At 38.1% G+C, this 23875-nt stretch overlaps 1 protein-coding gene across 2 annotated transcripts in view; it reads right to left on the bottom strand.

Moving 5' to 3' along the window:
* Positions 1 to 23875, bottom strand: part of KLHL20 (kelch like family member 20) — a 42142-nt gene that overhangs the window by 7601 nt on the left and 10666 nt on the right. For both annotated transcript variants that reach the window (XM_080915032.1, XM_080915033.1), the window contains exons 3-9: positions 15308 to 15881; positions 10329 to 10487; positions 9170 to 9264; positions 6994 to 7109; positions 5445 to 5628; positions 1487 to 1630; positions 629 to 762 (exon numbers count right to left, since the gene is read on the bottom strand). In XM_080915032.1, coding sequence (XP_080771158.1) covers positions 629 to 762; positions 1487 to 1630; positions 5445 to 5628; positions 6994 to 7109; positions 9170 to 9264; positions 10329 to 10487; positions 15308 to 15881 — 1406 coding nt within the window. The remainder of the gene's footprint in view (positions 1 to 628; positions 763 to 1486; positions 1631 to 5444; positions 5629 to 6993; positions 7110 to 9169; positions 9265 to 10328; positions 10488 to 15307; positions 15882 to 23875) is intronic.

Raw genomic sequence — 23875 nt, 5'->3', positions numbered from 1 at the left:
CTCTATTTAGAAAGTAGAGTTTTGTTTTTTAAGTTGTGGCCTATTTATTTATTTATCTATTTAAGTCTAAGTGCCTTGTCCTCATGTCTGCATATGCACTATGCGCGTGCCTGGTGTATTCAGTAGAACCGCTGGGGCTGGAGTTACAGACAGTTGTAAGTCACCATGTGGGTACTAGGAAGTGAACCTGGGTCCTCTGCAAGAAGAACTGTTCTTATCCAAGTGATCTTAACCACTGAGCCATCTCTGCAGGCCCAGACTTTTTAAAAATTCACTATAAGTTTCTAGCAGCTTATAAGGTATGTACAGAAAGAAAACTTTGGGGGGGGGGAACATATTAGAAGTTATACACTACATTTTCCTACAGAGAAAATTAAAATTTTCTTTCAAAAGATATAGAATACATTTATGAGTATATGAGCAGCACAAATTAGAGTCAATGGGTTACTAAAAAACAAAAACAAAGAGAAAGAAGACAAAATAAAGTTGGAACTAAATGAGGAGCTGGGGATGGATCAGAGAGGAGTGGGAGAATGAATATAGCTTTTAATACTTAGTATAGAGGTAATTTCCCCCACCCTCAGGAAAATGTGCTGTTTGGAACACAGACTGCCTTTGAGGGACTAACCTGTGTTGAGTGGAGATGTCCCATCAGAGCCACCTACAGCGTATAAGAACCCTCCCAACACAGCCACAGCAACTCCTAGCCTTCTAGTACTCATAGAAGCCACCCGAGTCCACTTGTTCTCCTTTGGATCATACCTGCAGAGGGAAAACATACTCCTATTGCCCAAGCAACTTCTACAGGTCTGAAATCACAAGAGATAAAATGGGTACAACCATTTGTCATAGCTTAACATAAAAAAAGTACACACACACACAGCCATACATATCTACTATTCAGCTTTTTAAAAAGCCACAAATTTGTCATTTAGAATGTGGGGGGACATTTTGTTAAACGAAATAAATCAGACACAGGAAGAAAAATTCCACTTGATCTTGAAGATGGAATCGAAAATCAGTCTAATTTATAGAAGCAAACAGTAGAGGGTTCCACTCTCAGTGGGCTGGGTGAGGGGTTGGCAGGATCAGAGAGATGCTAGTCAAAAATACGTTCAAGAAATCTAAAGTACAACACGGTGAGTAGCTATTATGTTATGTATTTGAAAATTTGGTAAAAACTGTTTTCAGCAAAACTCCTGAAGTATGTAGGGTAATACATCAGCTAATTAGCTTGCCTTAGCCATTCTATGTGGTTTAAATAGTTAAATAGTCATGTTCACCACTAATGTATTTTTATCAATTAAAGAAGAGATATGTGTGGGGGCTATAAAATAGTAGAAGAGAACCAATTCCACAAAGTCATCTTCTGACCCCTCCCTCTCTCTCATTGTAAGTTCTAGGACATTTAGGACTAAAAATGCAAAAAGAACACCGTATTTCCATTACAAAGAATTTAAAATGACTATGATTAAAAAGAAATCACCTCTCAACTATATTGAGGCAGGAGACACCATCCTGTCCACCCACAGCATATAGAAAACCCCCAAGGACTGCCACGCCAACACTTGTCCTGCAGGTGCTTGTAGGGGCCACGTCACTGCTCCATTGGTTTGTCTTAGGGTCATATCTGCAAAGAACACATTAAGAGTTTGTGTTACATAGTAGAGCTTGGCTGTGCTTATAATATTTCAAACATATACGCATATATTTCTATTTTAGGACTGTTCTTTCCCTCAAACACAGGTTATTTTAACAATCAAAGCATTTAAATGGGGACTGAACTTAGGGACCTTATGATAGTAAGTGTGCTACAGACCTACATCCCTGCCTAATTTATCCTTTTACATTTATTTTTAACCTTTATTTTGAATATATTTTTTTCCCTTTAAAAAAATCAGAATGCTACAGAATCCCACTTCAACTCTAGTCTCTTCCCATTTGAATTTGGCACGTATACCTTAAGCCTTTGCAATAAAATGTAAATCACATCTGTATTTATTTAAATGCAAAAATGTTTTATTTACATAAATAATACCATGTAGTTTTCTCCTTTGATGTATTTTGAGATCTCTTTTCATTAATACAACTGTAGATTCTTTTTTCTTTGAGCTATTTTGTTACATTGTAATGTACCATACACTGTTTGATCTTTTTTAATAATTTTATGTGTATGTATATATATATATATATATATATATACACACATATATTGCATACATTTATGTGTGTGCGTGCACACACATATCTGTATATGTGCTTATGGGTGCAGTACCCACAGAGGCCAGGAGAGGGTGCTGGAGCTCCCAAACCTAGAATTAAGAGATAGTTGTGAGGGTGAGAGAGTTCTTAGCATGGGTCCTCTGGAAGGGCAACAGTGTCTTTAACCACTGAGCCATATCATTCCAGTCCCTTAACCACATTCTCATGAATTCTTAGGTTTTTTCTGATACCTTGATAATTAGAAACAGGAATTACAAGGCTGAGCATATAGCCAACAGCAGAGTGCTTATCTAGCATGTACAGGACCCCTTAACCACTGAAAAACCAAAAAGACAACAACCACGTTACCCTCACTTTGTAGCTATATCCATTTTTACCTTTTAAAATTTAATTACTTTTTCTTTCCTTACAGTTTTTTCCTGTTTTTTTATCTAGATTTTTTTTGTTGCTCTTTATAACTTCTTTTTTTTTTAAACTTTATTTTAAAAAACAAAGATAAAAGAAAAAAATTTTAAACATTTTTGCATAAATGTATACAAATATATTTTTGTCAGTGCTTGGCTTTTTTTTTTTTTTTTCTTTTTTTTTAAGGTTTGATACTCTGCATTAAGGTCTTACTAGTTACAATGAGCAAAAAGTACATGTAAAACAGGATGTAACCCGGAATTAGTCAACGTTTTCTTGGTGTGTAAGGATTGAGCATAATGTTTTGTTTTTTTTTGTTGTTGTTGTTTTCTTTTTTTCTTGAACTTCACACAGTCTGTGAGTTGTTTCTGGGGCAGTGCGAGCCTCTGGGGTTAGCATCCCACTATCAGTGACTGCATATTATGTCTGTTCTTTTGTGACTGGGTTATCTCACTCAGGATGATATTCTCTAGATGGAAATTCTAAAGAATTTGGTTAAGTCATTGTTTCTGATAGCTGAGTAGTACTCCATTGTGTAAATGTACCACTCTTTATAACTTCTTGATTTAAAAGCACAATTTTCTTTTTTTCCTCTTAGAGACAGGGTTTCACTGTGTAGCTTGGAATGGCCTTAACCAGTGACCCTCCACTCTTCTGCTTCTGCCTCCCGAGTGTTGGGATCACAGGTGTGTACACCCCACTCACCTCTCTGACTTTCTTTTTTCTTATTTTTAAATTCGTCTAACGTTGGTTGTTCATATGTTTGCTTCTATGTACACCTTAGTTATTTTAAGATATTTTGATATATATTGGCTTAATTGTTAAGCTACAAATATTTAGTCATTTGTAGACTCCAAAGAACAAAGCCACCATCTTCAAGTTATGCAGCACCTGCAGGAACAGCTCACCCACGGCAGGATCACCTCCGTCCTTACAGGTCAGAGTAATAAGAGCAGAGACCAGCAAAATGGAGAAGACCAGAGAATGCAGCAGCTATTTTCTTTTCTTGTTTTACCACTCTTTCAGAGTTTAAAGAAATGGACTCATGCAAAGAACACTGTGCATTTTGAAACTTGTTCATCCTGGATTTATTTTAATCATTTGTATCCTAGAACTTAAAAAAAAAAAAGAGATGTCTTCTGCAGACTGAGTGAAAGAAGGTGTTTTGCAGATTGCTACACTGCACCAGCATCTTACTGAGATGTGAAGGAAGGACACTGGGCACTCAAACGCTTACTGACTCGGAACCACGGGTGAGGCTCAGTGTGGTCTTTGTGTGTGTGCTGGGTTTTGCCTCTGACATCTGTCATCAGTATGGAGGGTGAGAGTGAATGTAACAGGTATAAATAACACTTAAAACTTAGCTTTGCTATAGTCACTGTTGTTCCAGAGCACTGTCAGACTTATTCTAATAACCAGATGGTTGTTACAAAAAAATTTACAACCATGAGAAAGAAATCTTAATGAAAAAAAGTATCTCATTGAGGTATTTCAGCCTCATGTGCACTGGGCCATGTTTGTTTCCTTGGAACTCATCAGCACATGTATTTTTTCCCAAATCTCTTTCCCCAAGTTGCTGATATAGAGTACTCTGCTGTGTGCATTTATACACATTAAGACAGATCTGCAGTCTGCTTTAAAGCAGCTACAAAACCAAGGGATAGTCTCAGCTGCAAAAACCATCATAAGTAGAGGACTTTTTGGTTTTTGTTTTGTTTTTGGTGTTAGAAATTTTAATTACAAATAAAAAAGCCAGTGTATTTTGCAGAAATACTGGTTTCTACAGCATCTTAAAGAAGCTGAGTGTTTGGGATAGAAAACAAAAGTGGGGATCTTACATTGTAAAAATGCCTACAGAGTGAAGAGTTCTGAAAGCAGAACTTGTTTGTGCAATGAACAAATAAAAGACTACTGTATAGCTTTTACTTTGTTTTGTTTTTCTTTTAAATGAAGAAAAGCTTTGCTTAAGGGTTGCATACTTTTATTGGAGTAAATCGGAATGATCCTATCTTTTGGTGTAAAACTAGTGCTTACTGGTTTCCATGTGTATTTAGCTTCTGTTGGAATTTGAAAAAAAAAAAAAAAAAGAAAGAAAGAAACCTAAATAAAATAAGTGGAAGCTTCCTGGCTATTCAGATGAATTTAAAAAAGAAAAAGAAACATAAAAAGAAAAATCCCTCACTGTATCTTGCAGTGTGGCAGGACCTCAATTGTACCGTGTGCAGTTTAACCACGTGTGTCGGAGCAGAGGGACGAGTGCTTGTCTCTGGCCAGGAAGTAACATTGAAATGCTGTAAGTCTGAAGGGCACAGCTATCCCAGAGTGGGAAGAAGAGCGGGCGTACATGCGGGGGTGGGAGGAGGAAAGAAGACAGTGTGCTGAAGGAGCTGCAGGCAGTTTGCTGTACCTGCAGCAGCATGCTTAGAGAGACTGAGTCCAGTGGGGAAGAGACCAGAGAAACTGGGAAAGATCAGTTCATAACATAAAGGAGTCATGCTAAGGAGTCTAGACTGTTTTGTTTTTGTAAAGATTTATTTATTTATTATATATGAGTACACTGTCCCTGTCTTCAGACACACCAGAAGAGGGCATCAGATCCCATTACAGATGGTTGTGAGCCACCATATGGTTGCTGGGAATCAAAATCAGGATCTCTGGAAGAGCAGACAGTGCTCTTAACCACTGAGCCATCTCTCCAGCCCCTAGACTGTTAATTGGTATCACAGATGTATACACTAAATTAGTCACATGTTTCTTAATTAATACCTCAAACAAAATCATTGGGACAATAGGGATTTTTAAAAAATTAACCTTACCTTTCAACACTATTGAGATATGAGGATCCATCATGGCCGCCTACTGCATATAACAGGTCATCAAGAACACTGACCCCGACTCCACATCGCCTTTTACTCATTGAAGCCACCATTCGCCACTCATTGGTCTGGGGATCATAGCGTTCAACACTGGAAATAGCATCGCCACTGCACCAACCACCAACTGGGAGCAACAGAAATGGTTAAGAGAACCCCTTATGACTTCATGTTCTGCTTAAACAAGTATATGCAGAAGCAGGTCAAGGACAAGTTAAAGTCACCAAAAGTCTGCAATGGTCCCTGAGCTGTACCTGGATCTTGGCTCCTAGTCTGCAGAACTATGAGAACATGCATTTCTTTTGTCTGAACTACCCAGTTTGTAGTCTTCTGTTCTGGCAGCCTGGGTAGGCTAATACAGAGAGTAACATTTAGAAAACTGCCAAGCCAAGTTTCATCATCCTTTCCTAAGTGACCACAGGGGAAGGGGGAATATGTGGTAATGGCCGATAATGTGAAATTTGTTTTCTTTCAAAATCATGTCCACTTCAAGTCAAATATGAGTGACTCTAAAGCTTAAAAAACAAACAAACAAACAAACAAACAAAAAACTCCAAGGTTATTTTAAGCTTAAAACACTTTAATACTAGTTTCTACATGGTGTTAAATGATTCCTGAACCACATTAAAAGTGGAATAATATTAATCATCTTCTAGACAGACCTAAACGTTCACTTTATTTCAAATCCCAATGTGATATGATTTTATTTTATTATTGTTTAAGTCAGAAGAGTCACCTGGTACTAGAGCACAGCAAATGTGTGTATAGTAATTTGCTTAAGTGTGAATTCCATAATTGGGCATATACAAAGAATTTCAATATCAGAGTAAACACCTTATATTCTAAAATGGCCCTAGGCTGGGGCAACAGTAGTAGTAAACCAATATGTCAGGTTGTCTTGAGCTCAAACAACTTCAAAAGAGCCAAGTAAAGTCTTTTTATGTAAGATAATGTTTTTGGCAACTCCATGTAATTCAAAGTAACTTGCTATATAGGTTTATATAACCTATATAGTGATTAACTATACAGGTGAATGCATACTACAAACATACATTGTGTAATGTTTTTAGGTGGGATTTTCAGAGTACTATTTTTGAAGAATAGCACTGTTGAGTGACTATGTGACTCTTATGACAGCAGATATCATAACTATCTAAATGATCATTCAGATATTAAGAAGATATTTGATCACAGTATAACTAAAATTCAAGCCTATCTGGAACATTTAGTATATTACACTTAAAATCTTAGTGCTAGAAGGCTGAAATGGGAGGACTATGTCAGCATAGACAATTCCAAGACAACTTGGGCTACACAGTGACATTCCATCTCAAAAAAAACAAAACAAAGCAAAAAAACAAAAAACAAAAAACCCAAAAAAACCAAAAAACAAACTAACAGCAAAAAACAAAACAAAACCAAAAGACCCATAATACAAACAAACAAACAAACAAACAAAAACCTAAATAAAACAAGTAAGAAAGGTTGAAACCTGCAAAGAGTACTTCTCCACATCGGATAGGTTTTCGTGGTCTTGTCCTTGGTCCTTGCATTAGAGGTCGTTCTTGAGGCAACAGGAGGTAGTTTTTAGCCTCATCTACCAAATCTCTGTAGGAAAGAAACATTGTACTTATTCCAAATGGTGGGAAAACATTGCAAGTCCCTCCATGGTTTAAGAAAAAAATGTTGGCAAAAGGAAACAAGCCTGATCAAACCAAATCTTTGATGCCAGTCAGTATGAAAATTGGCACAAACATGAAAATCATGACAGAAACCACACTATGAATTCTGAGTTGATTGGCATTTCTACCCTGAGTACAAATTAAAGCTCAACAACTGTAGCGCAGGCAATATCTTAACCCCCACCCCCAGCGTTCTCACCTGATTACCAGCTTGTACAGTCAGTACAAGTTTCTAGTGAGTTTTTATGAGGTTCTACAATATCAGGAAAGGGTTGTAGGTAACTGTGCCAAATAATACTTGAGGTCGCTGATACTAAGGTAACTATCTAGTATCGTATGAATGGCTTAATATAACTAGACTACTGACATGAACAAAAAAATTTTCCAATGTTCCTTTACGAGAACAGCCTAGAGATTATACATGGTACTTTGTATATGAACCTTTTTGGAAAGTCAGAGCCTGATTAATACTTCCTTCATACTTTATACATCAATTGCAGATGCACACTCAACTGCTCTAATTTCTCACTATTTATACTACACTGAGTAATTTACTCATACAATGCTAAGCATCACCCCAAAATGTATTTTTCTCCTAATTTATTTACCCTACAACAGAAAATAAAACAGAAATTAATAAAAGAATGTCAAACTAAAGATCAAGAGTCTTTTTCTGGTTCTTCAAACTTGAAAGGCCGGTTTCCTACCAGTCAGCTTCTACTCCATCAAGGGTGCCTAGCCAGACTGCAGCACAAAGAACACTTAGCATCCAACACAAAGTAACAGCAACAATACTACTACCTTCTGGTTTCTGTTTTAAGCTTGCAACATATACATTTATGTAATTACTAGCCCTGCTAAATGGGTTCCAACTTTATCTCCATTGTACAGATGACGGAAGGAGAGCACACAGCCCTTTTCTGAGGCAGGGTGGAGTCTACTTTGTTCAAAAGTAACTTCACAAGTACTTTACTTTCCATGGCAGGATCATTAATATAGTCTGATGTATGCTTAATTAGGGGAGGGGCAGCCCTGTATTGTTTCTTCATATTTCAGCCTGTATAATTTACATGTATTCACAAAGGAGAATGGATTGCTAGTGGTCTATTCTGTCCTGCTTTTCACCAATTTAGAGGCTTTTTTATTTTTTTTATTTTTTGTATTTAACATTTACTGATGTGTGTAAGATTTGAATGTCACAGCATGGACCTGTAGGAGTCAGTTCCCTTCTACCATGTGGGTTTTTGGATTGAACACAAGCCACCAGGCATGGTGGCAAGCTACTTCATCCACTGGGCCATCTTGCTACCACTCCCTGCCGAACCCATACCTTTCACACTAGAAAGACGAACATAATCTCAAATGTTGCATTTCTCATTAATGGCCAGATTGAGGTCACAGAAAAAAACGCAATGGATTTCTATCCCTACCTGTATAGTAGAATGTGGGTTAATTCCAATTTTCCTTTTGTCAAGGGGCAGCACAAAGAACAGTGTAATTTGAGTAGTTCAGAGTAGAACTGGCTCTTTAAATCAGCCATATTTTCTTTCTAAGACTATTTAGAAATGCTTTCATTTAGCTCTATCAATGACACTCCCAAAGCTCCTGTGGAGAGGCAGGGCTTTAACTCTATCCACAATCTTCAAAGTAAAACAGTGTCCTTAGTGAGACATTGTATATCACTGAGAAAGACTCGCGGACAGATTTATCTCGAGAAAAACAATTGTAGAGGATTTACTCTGGAAAGGGAAACTTGCATCAAAACTTAGAACTCTACTCCAATAACCACCACACATTAAAAAACAACCAGGAAAACTAGTAGAACAAAATACTGGGAATCCAGTCCTCTCTTTCTCCTTTTGACCCTAGCCCACAAGAAAACCCTGGTTTTGGCAAAAGCAATACAGTATTTTAGCACCAATACCAGTAAGCATAGTAGCAGAACTAGGGAATGCTTAGTTGCTGCTTTTTCTCACCCTCTCATACCTGCATTCTTCATCACTTTTAATGAGGGGGTCAGAGCCTACGGTGCCCACCAGGAACTTGGGACTAAGCAAAGGCAGGCGGACATGTTGCAGCACCTAGGAGATAATAAATACAATCAAGGCATGAGCTCCCATTACACTGTGTTGGGAGAGTAATGACTCATGCTTACTGACTTGTGGAGCCAAGTGCTTTGTAAGTAAGACATAAGTAAAGAAAGGTGAAAAGCATAAAGAGTAAATCAATTCCGTTACATAGACTAGTTACAGAACTAAAGCATGCTCCTATCACTTTAAAATGTGGCTTTTAGCTTACAACGTTATGAGCTCTTCTATAATTGGACGCAAGTTCATTAACTAGTATATCCTGTTAGATTGCTCAAGGATATACTTTCCAGGGCTAGAGAGATGGCTTAGGAGTTAAAGTACAAGATGCTCGCAACTGCCTGTAAATCCAATCCCAGGGAATCCAAAGCCCTAATCTGACCTTTGTCGACACCGGGCACACACGTGATGTACATAGAAAATAATAAAATAAATAAGCATAAGCAAAATACTTTCCCTTATATTTAATTTTGCTTTCTGTGTTGTCACTTGCTGATCATCAACTTTAGTCAGACAATAATAAATGAAAATTTCAGAAATAAAAACAAGTAAGTTTTAAGTAACATTTACTACAGTATACTGCTATAAATATTCAGCTTATAATTAATTACTGTTAATCTTTACTGGACCTAATTTGTAAATAAAACTTTATCACAGAATATATATACTGAATAAAACATAGTACAGAGTCTTTGAAGGTTTTAAGCATCTCTTAAGTGTCTTGGGACGCATCTCCTCTGGATAAGGAGACGATTTGCAGTCATGACCAGAATGAATCTTAAACACGTCACTTAGTGATCACTCAGCCTCAGTTCATCCACTTCCTGTTCAAAGTATCGTAGGACTTCCAAGCTATGGGAGCAGAGGCATTCTTGCTTTTCAAACAGAATGAATCCAAAACAGACAGGAGGCAAAGAAGCAATGAGTTCAAAACCATGAGCAATCAAATAAATCAAAGGCTTATAAGGAGAGCCATGACCTGTTTTGTTTCTGTAAGACAAGAACATACTTTTTCTTCCGGAAGAAAAGCATGTCTTGGAGAAGCATCCGCTTCTTACCTGGGGTAACTGAGGACGTCTTTCCTGAATACTGTATTTGACCCAGGCCATCACTGCATTGAACACTTGCTCTTCACTCCGAACATTGAGCTCATCACTAGATATTATATCAATGAGTTGGTTGGCCGGAAGTAACATGAATTCTTCACTCTCCATTACCTGCTCAGATTTAGGTAAGAAAAAAAGGACACAAACCTATGAGCACAATTTTTGCCTCTCTCTATTTTTTTTTTTAAGTCACAGGTCAATAACATGCACCACAATGGGATTGGTGCTTACAACAAGGAGGAAAAAAACAGTTCCAAAGAAAACACACAAACAGCTTCCAAAACTGTTATTTGGTTTAAGTGTTTTTCCCTTTAAGAAATTAATGAATAAAATAAAAATTCATATTCAAAATAAGCTGAATAACCGTACTAAAGTAAAAGTTTCAGAATGATAAGAGACATTGAAAATGCCAGGAAAAGCTTCCAGAAAAAGATTAGCTGCTAAAAGGGAAGAAACATCTTGAACTCAGTTCTAAAAAGAATGAAGATCTTTTATCCAACTCTGCAAGCATGGATATAATGAAGAAAAAATTAGACCAAGTGCAACTATTAAGGACAAAATTACTTTGACCACACTGAGTGAGAAATCAGAAATACACCCATGCTTACTTTTACCCAAGTGCAGAGAACTATCAGAATGGAGACAACGTGGCAACCAGGTGACTTCCTTATACAGGTGGCCAGGACAGTTAAGGTCTTGTAAGTCTGTTTGTCGTGATGTAACAGGCAGGGTAAAATGTAAGGAAGGAAAGCAGCTATTGCTACCCTCTAGGTGGTTTCTCTCTGACACTACATGTGATGTCTGGTAGCACAGGAGGGATACTGTTAAAAGTTCAGATTCCCTGCTGCTGCCTTTAATGAGCACGATGGATTGTTTTGGGGACAGGGCTATTTTTCTTGTTCATCAAAAAGCAGGATATGATAGGACTTAATAATATTTTAAATATTTGATTTAGAATGTTTTCCTTTAAAACATCAGGAAAAATGCAACTGACAGAATGATGCAGTCAGAGGCTATACTTATTTATAATCTTTTCATAACACAAGACTTAAATGATCTGACTTTTAGGGTCCAGTATAGTCAAGAGGTAACCTTTACACTTCAGCTTAGTAATTAGTTAGCCAGATAACTAGAAATGAACATGGTTGCACTTCACTTTCTGTGGAAGAGTTGCCAGATTTAGGGGGGTATCCCATAAACCAGGACCTATCTACACATCAAATTGTGCTGTAGAATTTATATGCAACTGGAAGCAATGTATTTTATTTGGGTGCTGTGGTCCTCCAATGTCCAGGCCTAATTCTAACAAGAGTTCTGGCCTCCGTGGCCTGCAAGACTTCAGGGATGGTTGTACCTGACTGTGGCTTGTGTAGTTCTCAGGTTCTTCTTTTAAGTACAATGCTGGTATTGTGTATCTTTAAGGCCTTAACATTTTTTCAAAGTTTCATCAGAAGATAACTTTTCCCCTCTAATACATATATTAAAAACAGGCTGGGGAATGTAGCCCAGTGGTACAGACCTTGCTGATCATTTGCAGGGCCCTGGGTTTTATACCCAGCACTACAAACCACCACAAAGTCTACACTGAGATTTTTCTCTTGCTATAGTCAGAATGGCTATAATAAAGAAAACAAACAAAACTAAATGCTGGGAAAAAATGAGGGTAGGAAAGACCTCTTATGCATGGTTACTAAGAATGTCCATTCATTTATCTATGAAACTGGTATGCAAGTTCTCAGAAATAAAGAGAAGGATCTGCTACACGACTTAGATACATAACCAAAGGAATCAGTCAGGAGACAGCACACCTATACATTTATTTTCACTGCAGCACTCAGAGCAGCCAAGTTACTGACAGGCTAGGTGTCTATCAATGAACAAAGAAAGAAAGTATGGCAAAAACAATGGAACATTTTTTCGTCATAAAGTACAAAATTAGGTGCTTACAGTGGCTTATGCCAGGAATCTCAGCACTTGGGAGGCTGAAGCAGCACTGCTTCAGTTCATGCTCAACTTGGGTTCCTCAGCATTACTAATCTGATTATTTTCTAGTTCCAAAATGCTTCTACTTACTTAAGGCCAATGACCTTAATATTAATTTTTAGAAGCTTCCTGGTCATACGATCTACACATATGTAGGAAATATATGCAATATATATTAAGCTTTCCTTTAAAAAGTGTATGATGTGTTTTGCCTGCATGTGTGTATCATGTGCATGCCTGGTGTCTACAGAGGTCAGGTGTCAGAACCCTGCAGCTGGAGTTATTTATAAGCAGTTGTGAGCTGCCATGTAGGTGCTGGGAATTATACCCAAGTCTTCTACCAGAGCAACCATTGCTCTTTTTTTTTCTTCTTACAACTTTATGAATATATTTTTGTTAGTACTTGATTTTTTTAAAGGTTTGATAGTATGATTGAAATCTTACTATTTACAATGATCATAAAGTGTATGTAAAGCAAAACATAACACGGACATAGTCAAAATTTTCTTGGTGTGTAAAGATTAAACAATGATTTTTAACCACTAAAAATTGCCACAAGGTTATCTTCACAGCTCTTGAGTTTACTAATGATTTAAGGTCTAGGTTTACCCCACTCTGAGAGGGTGCTATACTTATTGTTTTTTTTTCTCTTCTCCTAAGAACTGAGGCTTCCACTTTTTGGCCTTTCTTCCTTCCTTCCTTCCTTCCTTCCTTCCTTACTTCCTTCCTTCCTTCCTTCCTTCCTTCTTTCTTTCTTCTTGAACTTCATATGGCCTGTGAGTTGTTTCTGGGGTGTTCAGAGCTTTCTGGGGCTAGTATCCAATTATCAGTGACTGCATATTATGTCTGTTCTTTTGTGACTGGGTTATCTCACTCAGGATGATATTCTCTAGATACATCCATTTTCCTAGGAAACAGTAGATGAATGGATACAGAAATTGTGGTATATTTGCACAATGGAGCACTACCCAGCTATCAGAAACAATGACTTTATGCAACCATTGCTCTTCAGTGCTGACTCAGTGCTCCAGCTCTATGGGAGTCTTCTTAAAATGCTAACCACCATTCAGTACAGGGACAGCTACAAGGCTGCAAGGCTGCAAGGCCCTCTTCACTTCAGGAGTTCTCACTGGTATAGATTATTTGACTACATTTAAGAAGCTGTTTTAAATATTAAAAAGATTCAAATATTTAAAAAGATAAATCTACCAATTTCTTCCTTTAAAAGGGACTAGAACACAGCCTACTTACATTGTTAAATTAAATTTTAATCTCAGCCTAACCTCAAGGAGCAGATATCCATAGAAAGAGTTTCCTGTTCAATATTAAACACAGAATTCCAATATATGTTCTCAAATTCTTCAGTATGTGTAATATAACTTCCAGAGAATACTGAGTTTAAAAGTGGGTGTAAGGAATAATTTTGAAGCCAGGTGGTGGCACATACCTTTAACCCCAGCACTTAGGAGGAAGAGGTGGAGAAATCTTTATGAGTTCAAAGCCACCAAAAAAAAAAAAAAAAAAAAAAAAAGTAATTTTGATAAGAGTCTGTTAAATTTCCCCATACTATTCACACCAGCAATATACCTATGTGTCCATAGCCTCACTAAGAGGGTATAGGATTACATTTAAGAATATCTGTAACCTGAAAGTGGTTCTTTAACCATATATGGTGCATGTGTTCATAATCCTAGCATTTAAGAGGCTGAGGATAAATGGTGTTGAGTTTAAGGCTAGCCTGGGCTCAAAAGTAAGACACGGTCTCAAAAAACAAAGCTGGAGAAAAAGTAATTTAGTGCAGTTTTAATTTGTCTTTCTGTTATCTTGAACAAACAAGGAAACTTTCAGATATTGTCTAGTTTTCTGCTACTCAAGGGTAGGATCTACTGGTACTCATGATGTATTAAGTACATTAACCTTTTGATGGTGATACAAATTGCAAATATTTAACTCAATTTATGTTTGGCTTTTGTCTTAGTATTACAGAAATATTCTGTATGTGATAAAATTAATATGTTTTAATGTTTAGCCTTTCTAAATTAGTCACTTAGAAATATTTTTTAATTTCAAGGTCATAAAGGAATTGTTTAATGTTACTGTCTCATGCCATTCTGAGTAAGTGGAAAACAGTGAGTTTAATGAAAACTTTTGGTACTATCTAAACTTGGTTTTTTTGTTTTGTTTTGTTTTTTTAAAAAACTCTTAATTTACCAAGTAGTATGGTGCATAACTTATCCTGTTAAGTAATCCATCTAATCTTGAGGGAAATGCTGTAGGAAATCACTTCTATGGTGCACATATAAACCATGTTTTGGCTTAATTATCAGTTCTTCATGAAGATGATTAGAAAAAAACAATCTTTGCTGTTTTTTTTTTTTTTAAACTCACTAACAGGCTTAGAATTTATAGCAATCTATTTATTTGATATAAGGCAGGTATTAGGAGAGCATTAAATCCATATGATTCTCTTAAATTAGAAAGCATTTACTAACACTACTACTGTATGTGTGTGCACCCTGTGACATGAGTGTGGTGGTCAGAGGACAATGTTCTGGGGATGGAACTCAGGTTTACCAACTGAACTACCTCACTGGTCTCCTACTGTTCTTTCACCATTTATACAGTTATAAACATATTCGAACCACTTAGTACAACTTGTGTGTGTATTCATGTTGTGTGCATGCATGCACACGCATACACTTTCCCCACGCAGAGGACAAAGGTCAATGTTGGGTTTCTTTTTCTATCATTCTTTACTTTTTTTTTTTTTTAGACAGACAAGGTTTTTTATTGAGCCTGAAACTGTTTCAGATAGACTGAAGCCCCAGGATCTTTCTGTCTTTGTTGAGGTTACAGATGCCTCCTGCCATGGAGGCTCCTATAATTGGCTGTCAGGAGCTGAACTCAGTATTTTACCAAATGAGATATCTCCCTAACCCACAACTCACCTCTTGAAAGTTATGTTGTGTGAACTTGTCTGCAATCCTTAGTAACTCCCGGCAAGAATGTGTGTCGGCGAAAGCCCGAATGCCCAGACAATTAGAAGGATCTAACTGTCTCTTTAAGAATTCACAGCAGGCTTCCTGTATTTCTGCCAGCTGGAGGAGACAAGCAGCAGGCAAGAGGGTCTGAACATTGCCCTCTTCCACAGTTATCTGGGAGGTATATGCAAAGTCAATCAGTAGCTCCATTGCCCTCTCATCTATGTCTCGGATCACTACTTCTGTCTGCCGGCTTTCTGCCAGCTCTCCTGTAAACATTGCTCTGAAGTAGGGGCTGCAGGCTGACAGAATGACGCGGTGGGCATATATCTTCTTAGCGCCCACAACTAGCACCACATCACATAGCTCTCGGTGCTTTCTCAGAAGGTTAATCACTTCCAAGGTTTGCCGAGGGTGCTTGTCTGAAATATAGGGCATGCGAGCAGGTTGGGGAACCCCTTCTGGCAATTTGTTGGGGTCTCCAAGGGTACAGCGGCTTGTTACATCCATTCCAGTCTCTCCTGGTCGAATGTTGGTACACCTACAGGAATGAGAGGAAATGTTATTACTTCTTTTCTTGCTCTAAAGCGTTTGTAAGAGGTAAGAAAACATGAAATTACCAGAGGTTCTGAGAGGGCTCCAGGTACTTTGAGGCCTGGGGCCTGGGGGTGGGGTGGGGGAGGAGATGGAAATTTCTTTATAGAATGTTGGAAATTCTGGTTCCATGTCCAAACAGAGGAAGACCTTATGTGGATGACTTGCTCCCCAGTTTTGAGTTGTGTCTAGGCAGACCATCTGTGAGCTGTCTGAGTTTGTCTTGTCTGACTTTTGTTCAGTTACCCTCTTACCTCTTATGGCATCAAGACAGAGTTTCTTCCATGGGGCACTCTCACTGGAAGTTCTTTCTCATAGGGACCCATGATTTTAAATCTCAGAGCTTATTTCCAAATATCATCTTCTTTTTGAAGAAAGTTTAGATTTAATTTTACAGCATGACAGAAGTTCATGTGGGAAAACAATCTGAGGACCACTAGCAACAAAAAACTCAGCATCATCTCAAGTGCTAAATTCTGGGGCCAAACTGGGATGTTAGCTGGGAATACTTGCTTCTTTGCTAGATTATCGAAATTTTCTTCTTTGGTCCTTAGTGGAGGAATGAAGCTATAAATCTGGATAATTAAGGTACCTTAGCAACTTTGAAACCAATTACATGAGGATGACACGTCTCGTTGAAGTGGAATAGCTGCCTATGGGTACTATCTTCTACCATTTCAAAGTGCTTTATTTTCTCAAGACAAGGTTTCTCAGTGTAGCCCTAGCTACCCTAGAATTCAATCTGTAGATCAGACTGGGCCTTGAACTCAGAGACCTACCTGCCTCTACCTCCCAACTACTAAGATTAAAGGTGTGTAACACCGCCAGCTTGTTTTTCATGTTTTAAAATGAGCTTGTTCTTCTGTATTTGTTTAAAAACTGTGTGTGTGTTTAAAAAGGACATGCATGGTGTGTACTCATTAATCAGTGGATACCGGCCAAAAAGTACAGAATACCTACAATACAATCCATAGAACTCAAGGTTAACAAGCCAAAGGGCCCAAATGAGGACGCTTCAATCCCACTTGGGATGGAGAAGAAAATAATCATGGGAGGCAGAGAATGGGAAGGAGGGAGGGATCTGGGTGAGAGAGGGGAAGGGGAGAGGAAAAGGGAAACATAATTGAGTATGGGATGGGGAGAGATAGAAGAGAAGTCCTGAGGGCCAGCAGAATGAATGGAATATGCAACCTCTGGGGGTGGGAGGTGGGGGACCTCTAGAGAGTACTGGAGACCTGGGAGGTGAGAGACTGTCAGGATTCAAAGGGAGGGACCTTAGATGAAATGCCCAACAGTGGGGAGAGTCCACTTCCAGTAGACAGACAGGGCATCAAGTGGAGGGATGGAGTTGCCATCCCACAGTCAAAAATTCTGACCCAGAATTGTTCCTGTCTAAAAGAACTGCAAGGACAAAAATGCAGAAGAGACTGAGGGAAAGGAGGTCCAGTGACCAGCCCTACTTGGGGTCCATCTTAAGGGGAGGCTTCAAGGCTGACACTATTACTGATTCTCCTTTTCATTTGGTGCTGCTTTAATATTTCGGCATGAAGTCTAATACAGAATTTATGCAACATGAATGAACAGGAAGAAAAGATAGCTAACAACTTTCAAAATTAAACTTACATTTAATACTCAATTTCTTTGATTCTAACTTTCAAGGGATGACATATTACTCCAAATGACATGTAATTCATTTTAAGAAGTGTAATCAGTCAGGCATGGCAAGGAATGCTAGTAATCCTAGTACTTAAGAAGCTGAATTAAGTAGATCAAGGACAGTCTTGTCTACATAGCAAACTCTTGTCTCAAAGATAGTTTTATTTAATCTAATAAAGTATGTGTCCAAAATATACAGTCAATTATAATGGTTCTAAAGAACTAAAAAAACTTCAGCACATATCTCCCCACATACACATCCAAAATCACAAAATCAAAAGCACAAGGTCTGTGAAGAACAGCATGGTGCCGATGCTGGGTCACTGCTGAGAGCCAGATATAATTCAGAGGATTCTACAATCTCTAAATGAAAGGAAAGCTTAAAATAAAGCTTTGACTAATAATGAAAAATAAATGTTAACTTTAATAAGTGCTAGGTTTTCCTCTAGTAAGGAAAGCTCTGAGCAACTTTAGTACAGTACTTATATTTCTAATGTTATTAAATCAACATATCTAATGAACAGGGAGATGGTAAATAAACTAGTGTAGCTTGTTCATCCAAAGTGAAAGAATCAACTGAACAAGCACACAGTCTCAGAGAGAGATGAACAGTGAAGCATTAAGATTCCTTTTCCTTCCTCTCTTCCATCTGAGCCCACAGGGAGCTTGCCACACACCCTACAGGCTGTCCTGGAAAGGAACACCTGGAGCTCTTGGAAGACAGATAGTGTGGTGCACTCTGGGATTGGGTCCTCTCCAGCTCATTAGGAGGACCATGTGACCACCATCAAGACTCAGGACTCGTCTGCAAACGGCTGAGCTCCCAGAACAGCCTCACAAGAGCTCTTCTACCTGAGCCCACGGAGAAAGAAAAGAGTCTCTGCCATAAGAACTCACTGCCTGCCCATAAAAAGCCAGACACCCAGAAGCAATCTCCTTCCTGAGCCCACGGGCCCTCAGACCCACAGGAGAGACAGGCTCCAATCAGAGACAATGAGATCACCTATAATTGCAGACAACAAGATGACAAGAGGAAAGTGAAACAACCTAAGCAATGGAAAACAAGACAATCTGGCAACATCAGAACCCAGCTCTCCCACCACAGCAAGTAGTAGATTGCCAAACACACCAGAAAAATAAGACTTAGACTTTAAATCATACTTCATAATGATGATGGAAATCTTCGAGAAGCATGTGGATAACTCCCTTAAACATTTACAGGACAACACATATAAACAAATAGAAGCCTTTAAAGAGGAAACATAAAAATCACTCAAAGAACTACAGGAAAACACAACCAAACAGATGAAGGAATTGCAAACGGAAATAGAAACTGACACAATAGTCAGAGAAAATACAAAAACCAAAAAGCTCCTAACATAAAATATCCAGGATATCCAGGACACAATGAAAAGACCAAACCTAAGGATAATAGGTATAGGAGAGGGCGAAGACTCCCAACTAAAAGGCCCAGTAAATATCTTCAACAAAATCATAGAAGAAAACTTCCCTACCCTTAAGAACATGATGACGATGAACATACAAGAAGCTTACAGAGCTCCAAATAGGCTGGACCAGAAAAGAAACTCCTCCTAACACACAATAGTCAAAACACTGAATATTCAAAACAAAGAAAGAATCCTTAAAGCTGTAAGGGAAAAAGGACAAGTAACAAATAAAGGCAGGCCAATCAGAATTACCTTAGATATCTCAACAGAGACTATGAAAGCTAGAAGATCCTGGACAGACGTCATACAGACCCTAAGAGAACACAAATGCCAGCCCAGGTTACTATATCCAGCAAAACTCTCAATCACCATAGATGGAGAAATCAAGATATTCCAGGACAAATCCAAATTTATACAATATCTGTCTACAAATCTAGCCCTACAAAGGATAATAGATGGAAAAATCTAACACAAGGAAGGAAACTACACCCAAGGAAAAGCAAAAAAAAAATAATCATGCAAGGAAACCAAAAGAAGAAAAGCATATAAACATAAGTCTACCTCTAACAACAAAATAACAGGAAACAACAATAACTATTCAATAATATCTCTTAATATCAATGGACTCAATTCCCCAATAAAAAGACATAGACTATCAGACTGGCTACATAATCAGGATCCAGCATTTTGCTGCCTACAGGAAACTCATCTCAGAGACAAAGACAGACACTATCTAAGAATAAAAGGCTGGATAAAAACCTTCCAAGCAAATGGTCCCATGAAACAAATTGAAGTAGCTATAATAATATCAAATAAAATAGATTTTTCAACCAAAAGTTATCAAAAAAGATAAGGAAGGACACTTTACTCATCACAGGAAAAATCTATCAAGATGAACTCTTAATCTTGAAACTCTATACTCCAAATACAAGGGCATCCACATTCATAAAAGAAACCCTACTAAAGCTCAAAACATACATTGCACCACACACAGTAATAGTGGGACACTTCAACACCCCACTCTAATCAAGGGACAGATCATGGAGGCAGAAACTGAAAAGAGATATAGTGAAACTAGCAGAGGTTATAAACCAATTGGAATTAACAGAAATCTATAGGACATTTCATCCTAAAACAAAGGAATATATTTTCTTTTCAACACCTCATGGTACCTTCTCCAAAACTGACCACATAGTCGGTCACAAAACAGGCCTCAACAGATACAAGAAGATTGAAATACTCCCATGCATCCTATCAGATCACCATTGACTAAGGCTTGTCTTTAATAACAACAAAACCAACAAAAAACCCACAAACACATGGAAGCTGAACAATGCTCTGCTCAATGATAACATGGTCAAGGAAGAAATAAAGAAATTAAGGATTTTTTTAGAATTTAACGAAAATGAAAGCACAACATACCCAAACTTACGGGATGCAATGAAAGCAGTACTAAGAAGAAAACTCATAGCTCTGAGTGTCTAAAAAGATGAAACAAACAACAACAACAAAAACTGGCAAGAGCAAACACTAGCAATTTGACAGCACACTTGAAAGTTCTAGAACAAAAAGAAGCAGATACAGCCAAGAGGAGTAGATGGCAGGAAATAATCAAACTCAGAGCAGGAATTAACCAAATAGAGACAAAAACAAACAAACAAACAAAAAAAAAAACCTATACAAAGAGTCAACTAAACAAAGAGGTAGTTCTTTGAGAAAATTAACAAGATTGATAAACCCTTAGCCAGACTAACTAGAGGGTACAAAGAGGGAGTATCCAAATTAACAAAATCAGAAATGAAAGGGGAGACATACAATAGAAACTGAGGAAACTCAGGAAATCATCAGCTCCTACTACAAAAGCCTATAGTCAACAAAACTGAAAAATCTGAAAGAAATGGACAAATTTCTAGCCAGATACCAGATACCAAAGTTAAATCAGGATCAGATAAATCATCAAAACAGTCACATAACACCTAAAGAAATAGAAGGAGTCATCAAAACTCATTTTTCAGAGCCACAATTATGCTCATTCCTAAAATACCTTGGTGTGACCCTAACCAAGCAAGTGAAGGATCTGTATGACAAGAATTTTTGAGTCTCTGAAGAAGGAAATTGAAGAAGACCTCAGAAGATGAAAAGATCTCCCATGCTCATGGATTGGAAGGATCAACATAGTAAAAATGGCCATCTTGCCTAAGGCAATCTACAAATTCAATGCAATCCCCATCAATATTTCAACTCAATTCTTTGTAGAGTTAGAAAAAGCAATTTGCAAATTCATTTGGAATAATAAAAAACCCAGGATAGCAAAAATCATCCTCAACAATAAAAAAAAAACTTCCAGGGGAATAACCATCCCTGAACTCAAGCTGTATTACAGATCAGTTGTGATAAAAATTGCCTGGAATTGGTACAGAGACAATGGAATAGAATCGAAGACCCAGAAATGAACATATGGTCAGTTGATCTTTGACAAAGGAGCTAAAAACATTCAATGGAAAAAGGACAGTATCTTCAACAAATGGTGCTGGTTCAACTGGCAGTCAGCATGCAGAAGAATGCAAATTGATCCCTTCTCAAATCCTTGTACAAAGCTCAAGTCCAAATGGATCTAAGACCTTCACATAAAACTAGGTACACTAAACCTAAGAAGAGAAAGTGGGGAAGAGCATAGGGGAACACATCGGCACAGGGGAAAATTTCCTGAACAGAACACCAATGGCTTATGCTCTAAGATCAAGAATCAATCAATAAATGGAACCTTATGAAACTGCAAAGCATCTGTAAGGTCAAGGACACTGTCAAAAGGACAAAATGGCAACCAACAGATTGGGAAAGAATCTTTACCAATCCTATATCTAATAGAGGGCTAGTATCCAATATATACAAAGAACTCAAGAAGTTAGACTCTAGAGAATCAAATAATACTATTAAAAATGGGGTGCAGAGCTAAACAAAGAATTCTCAGTTGAAGAATATCAAATGGCTGAGAAGCACTTAAAGAAGTGCTCAACATTCATCTCTAGTCACCAGGGAAATACAAATCAAAACAACCCTGAGATTCCACCTCACACCAGTCAGAATGGCTAAGATCAAAAACTCAGGTGACAGCAGATGCTGGCGAGGATGTAGAGAAAGATGAACACTCCTCCACTGTTGGTGGGACTGCAAGCTAGTACAACCACTCTGGAAATTAGTCTGGCGGTTCCTCAGAAAATTGGACATAGTACTATGAGGACCCAGCTATACCACTCTTGAGCATATACCCAAAAGTAGCTCCAACATCTAACAAGGACACTTGCTCACCCATGTTCATAGCATCCTTATTTATAATAGCCAGAAGTTGGAAAGAACCCAGATGCCCTTCAACAGAGGAATAGATACAGAAATTGTGGCACATATACACAATAGAGTACTACTCGGCTATTAAAAACAATGAGTTCATGAAATTCCTAGGCAAATGGATGGAACTTGAAGCTATCATCCTGAGTGATGTAACCCCATCATAAAAGAACACTCTAGGCATGTACTCACTTATAAATGGATACTAGCCCCCAAAAGCTCTGAATACCCAAGAAACCATCCACAGAACTTATGAAGCTCAAAAAGAAGGAAGACCAGAATGTAGATGGCTCAGTCCTTCTTAGAAGGGAGAACAAAACACTCAAGGGAGGAAATACAAGCTCAAATAGAGGAGCAGGGATTGAAGAAAAGATCTACAGAGTCTGCCTCACCCGGAGAACCACCCCATATGCAGGCACCAAACCTAAGCACTACTGCTAATGCCAGGAAGTATTTACTGGCAGGAACTAGATATGGATGTCTCCTCAGAGGCTCTGCCAGAGTCATACAGATACAGATGAGGATGCTTGCAGCCAACCATCAGACTGAACACGGGGACCACAATGAAAGAGCTAGAGAAAGGACTGAAGGAACTGAAAGGTTCGAAACCTCATGGGAAGAACATCATTAATCAGCCAAGGCACTGAGGTGGAGAGGGTGATTGGGAGAGGGAGCAACTTCATGAAAGCAAGTTGAGGAGGAGGAGGGAGGGAAGTTGGGGGTGGAGGATATAACATTTGAAATCTAAGTACAGAGAATATCCAATAAAATTGAAAAAAAATAAAAATAAAAAAGAAACCATTACTATTATATTTTACTGTATTTTAAGATTTCTTTTCTCACCTCATCAAAACTAATACTTGAGCATTAAGGCTATTCTGCTATAAATTTCCTATTTATTTATCTAAAAGTGTTAGCTATAATTAATCATTTTAGCTATTTTGTTCTGTCTTGAAATTGGGTTATTGAAACTGGGTTTCTATATCCAAGACTTGTCTGGAAGTCACTCTACAATTCAGGCTGGCTTGGAACTCATGATATAGTCCAAGCTAGCTTGAACTCCTGGTAACCTCCCTGCTCTAACCTCCCAAATATAGGAATTACAGACACGAGGCACCACACCTGGCTTCTGGGCTAAATTTCTTTTAAATAAATTAGTTATACTTACTCATATTAAAAATTAAATTTCTAGTTGGATGTAATAATTTGAATAAAATAGGGAGTGGCACTATTAGGAGGCGTGTCTGCCGGAGATCTCATATGCTCAAGCCAGTGCTGCAATGTCTCTTGCTGCTGCCTGCTGACCCAGATGTAGACTCAGTTACCTCGCCAGAACCATGTCTGTCTGTATGTCACCATGCAGATTAATGGTGGACAATTTGCCTAGGATATGCAAAGTGCTGGGTTTGATTTCCTAGCAATGCTCTACTCCCTAATCAGATTACATAAAAAGTTGGGCATCATGAGCAGGACTATAATCCTTGCACTAGGA

The sequence above is a fragment of the Micromys minutus genome (genome assembly GCF_963924665.1).
Source record: "Micromys minutus genome assembly, chromosome: 1".
Classification (NCBI taxonomy): Eukaryota; Metazoa; Chordata; class Mammalia; order Rodentia; family Muridae; genus Micromys; species Micromys minutus.
The sequence above is the reverse complement of the archived record's forward strand: the minus strand, read 5'-3'. Positions and strand labels throughout refer to the sequence as shown.